General features: G+C 36.5%; 1 protein-coding gene across 1 annotated transcript in view; it reads right to left on the minus strand.

The window, feature by feature from the left end:
- Positions 1-6,443, minus strand: part of LOC112904465 — a 14,776-nt gene that overhangs the window by 1,478 nt on the left and 6,855 nt on the right. Inside the window, exon 2 of the mRNA XM_025974563.1 lies at positions 5,623-5,767. Coding sequence (XP_025830348.1) covers positions 5,623-5,767 — 145 coding nt within the window. The remainder of the gene's footprint in view (positions 1-5,622; positions 5,768-6,443) is intronic.

Raw genomic sequence — 6,443 nt, forward strand, 5'->3', positions numbered from 1 at the left:
TGTTAAAGTTAATTAACAAAGAAAACTTTATATGTACAATATGAATATCTATTTGTGTTAACTTTTAGACACCTTTATTGTGTTATCGCTTTCTGCTCCTGTACCGGATGTTTTGTCTAATACGCAGGTTCTCAAGACGGTAGCGGTGGACAGCAGCTATAAAATATTGTTTTAAATAGTCAGTTCTAGATCTGCCTTCTGTACAACAGTACATGTTTTATTAAATATATTTTCTTTTATTATTCTTGGCTATTATCACTGTGTATCATTTCTTGCAATACTCAACAGGTTATGGGCCCAGAACACAAGTAGCAAGAAAAAATATTTGAAAATACATTTTTTCGTGAGTTTTTCGGTAGTTTGATCGGGAGTTTTTCAATTGTTTCGATACGAGCAGTTTTACTGTGTATTGCGAAATGGAGGCCGACAAATTAAAAATCGAGAAATTACGTGATGCAGATAATTGGCAAATGTGGCAGTTTATAGTGCAAACTATATTGGATAGTGAAGATGCATTGGCCGTTTGTCAAGGAACTGAAGAAAAACCAAATTCGAATGATGCGGAATTCGAAAAGAAATTAAAGAAATGGACAAAGGCTGATAGATTTGCTCGAAAATTGTTTGTTACGTCCGTGGAAGCAAAACCGTTGCAATTATTAATGAATTGCGAGACAGCGTGTGATATGTGGCAAAAGTTGCATAGTGTTTACGACCTAAAGTCAGACGAAAGCTTGTCCTTAATACAAATGCAATTTTTTGAGTAACAAAGAGGTTCGCGCTTTCTTAAATCGTAATGGAATCAAGCACACGGTTTCAACACCATACACACCACAACAGAATGGTTCGGCAGAAAGAGAGAATAGAACTATTATGGAAACGGCACATTCTTTTCTTTATTCTAAATCAGATTTACCAAAATTTTTATGGGCTGAGGCAGTCAATACAGCCGTGTATGTGATAAACAGAACGGGAACAACGAAATTTGCAGGCAAAAGTCCCTTTGAGCTTTGGTATGACAAAAAACCCAAATTTGAAAATTTCAAGGTTTTCGGAACTGAATGCTTCGTCCATGTTCCACAACAAAAACGTCAAAAGTTAGACAAAAAAGCTTTACGTGGTTATTTTGTTGGTTACACAGAAGGGGTTGCTGGGTATCGTGTTTAGATTCCAGAACTACACGACGTCGTTTTAAGTCATGATGTGATTTTTAAAAAGGAAGTTACTAACAAAGTGGTGCCTGTAGATAACAAGTTGGAAACCAAGTCAGATGATCCTAATTCAAATGGAGATGTAGATGATACATCCGAAGTCGTTTTAAAGAAAGAAGAAAAAGAACTTCCAAGATTACGTGATAGACATAAATTAAGACAACCTGATTTTTATGGTGTACCTGTAGCGATGTTTGCTTCAAAAGAACCGGCTAATTATGAAGAAGCTATGAAATCAGCTGATTCAGAACAATGGAAACTAGCAATGGATGATGAGATACGTTCGCTATTTAAAAATAAAACATGGACATTAGTAGATAGACCACCAAATAAAAACGTCATAGACAATCGTTGGGTTTATAAGATTAAAAATGACGCCAATGGATGTCCAACTTTTTATAAAGCTTGTCTAGTTATAAAAGGTTATTCTCAAAAGAGAGGTATTGATTATACAGAGACTTTTAGTCCAGTGGTGAGGTACGATACAGTGAGAGTTTTGTTAGCCACAGCAGCAATGGAAGATATGAGTCTTCGACAATTTGATATCAAGACTGCATTTCTGTGTGCAACACTTCATGAAGAAATTTACATGAAGCAACCAGAGGGTTACGAAGACGGTTCACTAAAAGTGTGCAAGCTTTTAAAAAGTTTGTATGGATTAAAGCAGGCTTCACGTTGCTGGAACGAATGTATCACTGAAGACCAGAAAGAGCATTTATTGTGCTGTATGTAGACCATGGATTAATAGTAGCAGAAGACGAAAGTTTTGCTGAAGAGTTTTTGGAGAGCTTATCTCGAAGATTTGAAACCAAAATATTTCGAACAGTTGGTAGTTTTCTTGGAATGGAAATTACGAAAATGAATGGTTCGTTATTTGTTTGTCAGACGATCTATGCAAGAAGTTTTAGAAAAGTTCAATATGTCAGAATGCAAGCCAGTATCTACGCAAATTCAAAGTGGTTGGAATGAGAAAATTAATGAAAGAATTGAAATAAAAGACTTTCCTTATAGAGAAGCGGTTGGCAGCCTGATGTATTTGCAAGTCATATCTAGACCAGATATAACTTTCGCCAAAATCACAAGGAAATCGACCACCAGAGTGCTTTGCAAGTTGGGAAATGCAGCTGTTGTATGGAAAAGTAGAAAACAACAATGTGTAGCGCTTTCTACAACAGAAGCGGAATTCGTAAGTGCGGCTGAAGCAGTGAAAGAAATTGTGTGGTTAAATCGATTGTTTAACGAGATCGGTGTGAAAATAAATAAAAATGTGCTACGAGTAGATAATATAAGTGCAATAAANAAAACCCTTGTGATTTTGAATGGTCCCCTAAACGATGGTGCGAGTTTTTGACTACTACCTGTAGCTTGTATGCTTGTTTTTAGTATCATTACTATTTCACCTTTAGTATATTGTTTTGCTTTTTTACGGGTTTTATCAAATCGCTTCTTTTGAACATTTTGATCTCTAACGATCCGTTTACTCACATTTTCTCTTACTTGTTGTAAATCTAGTCGCTCTACCTCATTTTGCACAACGCTAAGAATTTTCGCTTCTGCGATGTTTCGCCCTTTGTATCCCGCCAGAACTTCTAAATGTGAAACACCTATGGTTTTATTTTCTGTAGAGTTCAGAATACCTTGAATTGGCTTAACAAGTGTGTCCCATTTGGACTCTTTCATGCCTGCAGCCATTACTGCTAGGGTATTTAGCACAACCCGGTTTGCACGCTCACACTGGCCATTTGCCCGAGGCGTGGCTACCGCATTTAGAGTGTGATGAATACCATATTTATTACAAAACGATTCAAACTTTTTGGACGTATAGGCCGAACCTCTATCGCTAATTATACGTCGTGGGGTCCCGAAAATATAAAATAAACTGAGTAATGTGTTAATCACGTGTTTTGTTTTCGTATCTTTCACTGCTTCAAGAATTGTAAAATTTGTGAATCCGTCTATAATGGTCAAAATATAACTGTTTGCTTTCGAAATTTTCTTAAATCGCCCCAAATGATCGATATGAAGTATATCGAAAGGTACTGGCACCTTCTCGATTGGATACATTTGACCTTCCTTTTTACCAGAAGGATGTTTATAATACATACAAGATAGACATGATTGTACATATTTCTTTACAAAGCCACGCATTTTGGCTAACCAATACTTTTCGGCGATTCTTTTAAGTGTCTTTTCAAATCCTAAATGACCAGAGTCATCATGGCATAACCTGCATATTTACCACTTGCATCCTTTTGTCATTTTTCAACAAAAAGTTGTCAAAACATTGTTTAGTGTTTCGATTTCGCGTACCCTCACTAAGTATAGTTTTGATTTTGGTTACGGTGTCGTCTTGTGATTGGGCCGCAACAATCCAATCTGCTTCGGTTAAATCAATAACATTTATGCATTCTTCGATGGGGTTACGGCTAAGATCATCGACGTGGCTCATTTTAGTACCCACTCGATGTTCCACATCGAACGTAAATTCTTGGACTTGTAACCACCCTCGACCTATTAGAGGCAGTAAGTCCTTCTTAACAAAAGTTGCACGTAATGCACTGCAGTCGGTGACTATTTTGAATTGGATACCTAGTAGGTAAACCCTAAAATGTTGTAATGATAATACTACCACCATGGTTTCTAATTCATACGAATGATATAGTTTTTGTTCGGGGGTGGTTTGCTTACTAAAATAACCGACTACTTTCATCCCTATGTCATGTTTCTGTACTAGCATACCGGCTACTCCTATTGAACTCGCGTCCGTGTGTAGTTCGGTTGGTAGTTTAGGGTCAAATATTGCTAAAATAGGTTTTAATGATAAAGCGGTTTTAATGTTTTGAACGGCTGCTTTTTGTTCTTCGCCCCAGGACCATTTGGTATCCTTTTTAAGTAACCGTGTTAATGGTTCCACTTGGTGTGCATAATTTTGGATAAACTTCGGAAAATAGCCGGACAATCCTAAAAATTGTCTTACTTGCCTTATATTTTGAGGATCTGACACCTCCATCACAGCTTTTACCTTTAATGATCCCGGAAGTACACCTTCGCTACTACTTTTTCTCCCCAAGTACTCAATTTTTCTTTTAAAGGATGTGCATTTACTCAATTTTAGAGTCAAGCCGTTTTCTTTTAGTACTTCTAAAACTTTATGCAGCCTGTCCAAACCTTCCTCAAAAGTAACCGACGGTATGATGATATCATCAATATAGGGAAAGGCAATAGTATATTTTAAGTCACCTAGTATATCGTTTATTAATCGTTGATAAACGGCCGGCGCGTTGCACAACCCGAATGGCAATCGTACAAATTCTAGATGCGCATCGGGTGTTACGAACGCCATTGGGACTTGGTAGTAACCTGAAGCCATATCTAACCCAGTAAAGAAAATATTTCCTCCTACTCTGTCTATCTGGTCCTCTATAAGAGGCAAAGGGTACTTATCTTTCACGGTAATCGCATTAAGTTTTCTAAAATCGACACACATCCTATAGTCACCTGTTTTTTTCTTGCAAAGTATAATGGGGCTGGCATAGGGTGATTGAGGTGGTCTCACAATACTGTTTCTTAATAGATCATCAATTATATCGTTAAGTATTTTTCTTTCGGAAATAGACATTCGATATGGTCTGTAAACTACAGGTTCATCAGTTTTTAATTTTATTTTCATCTCAACAGTGTTTGTTCTGCCCAGGTCAGATAAGGAAGTTGACACGCATTGTTTATAGGACGTAAGTAGGTCAAACACCAGCTTTTGTTAGATTCACTGATGTTGCCAAAATTGATTTTGGAGAAATCTAATTTATCTTCTAGTTCATATTCGATGCTGTTTATTATTTTTTTTGATAGTTCCGGTATGTATGTAAACGTAGACAATCAGGAGTTTTTTCCATTAGAATATGAGATTGCCCGAGAAAATCGGTCCCGAGAATTATATCATAGTTTATTTTATCGTTATTTATTATAAACGTGTAAGGGAGAGAAGAGATAAGAAACGCTGGTAGATAAATGCTTGCACTTGTAATAAGTAAATAAGTAAATCAACTGTATCTCTCTTACATGAGTGATTTAATATACATCAAAATTATTAATGTGGTCAACTAACAGGTGTCAGTATGGTCAGGTCCATGTCCATGGCTGGGTCNGCTGTTGTATGGAAAAGTAGAAAACAACAATGTGTAGCGCTTTCTACAACAGAAGCGGAATTCGTAAGTGCGGCTGAAGCAGTGAAAGAAATTGTAATGTCATCCTTAAAATTGTTCATATTTCATTTATTCATTCATTATTATCACAGACATACTCTCATTTATCCTGAAAACTATTACTATTATTATTATTGTTTTTTTTTTTTTTTTTTGAAGAGGCCATGTGCCTCTTAGCTTAGTAAAATGATGACCCTATGTCACCTTCTCACCTCTTAGGAGTATCCAAGGTTTCATTTCATCTACGGTTACAACTGTTCGTGACCGTTTCATGCCTTCTCGAAGGTCCTCTACCTCATACTTGTCTTTATACAAAACACTTGTGATTTTGAATGGTCCCCTAAACGATGGTGTAAGTTTTTGACTACTACCTGTAGCTTGTATGCTTGTTTTTCGAATCATTACTACTTTACCTTTAGTATATTGTTTCGCCTTTTCACGGGTTTTATCAAATCGTTTCTTTTGAGCATTTTGATCTTTAACGATCCGTTTACTTACATTTTCTCTTACTTGTTGTAAATCGAGTCGCTTTACCTCATTTTGCACAACGCTAAGAATTTTCGCTTCTGCGATGTTTCGCCCTTTATATCCCGCCAGAACTTCTGAAGGGGAAACTGTTAAAGTTAATTAACCTGGAAAACTTAATATGAAGAATATGAATATCTATTTGTGTTAACTTTTAGACACCTTTATTGTGTTATCGCCTTCTGCTCCTATACCGGATGTTTTGTCTAATAAGCAGGTTCGCAAGACGGCAGCGGTGGACAGCAGCGAATAAAATATTGTTTTAAAAGTTAGTTTTAGATCTGCCTTCTGTACAACAGTACATGTTTTATTAAATATATTTTCTTTTATTATTCTTGGCTATCATCACTGTGTATCATTACTGGCAATACTCAACAGGTTATGGGCCCAGAACACAAATAGCAAGAGATAATATTCGAAAATACGTTTTCTCGTCAGTTTTTCGGTAGTTTGCTCGGGAGTTTTTCAATTGTTTCGATACGAGCAGTTTTACTGTGTATTGCGAAAT

The sequence above is a fragment of the Agrilus planipennis genome, unplaced genomic scaffold (genome assembly GCF_000699045.2).
Source record: "Agrilus planipennis isolate EAB-ADULT unplaced genomic scaffold, Apla_2.0 scaffold230, whole genome shotgun sequence".
Lineage (NCBI taxonomy): Eukaryota > Metazoa > Arthropoda > Insecta > Coleoptera > Buprestidae > Agrilus > Agrilus planipennis.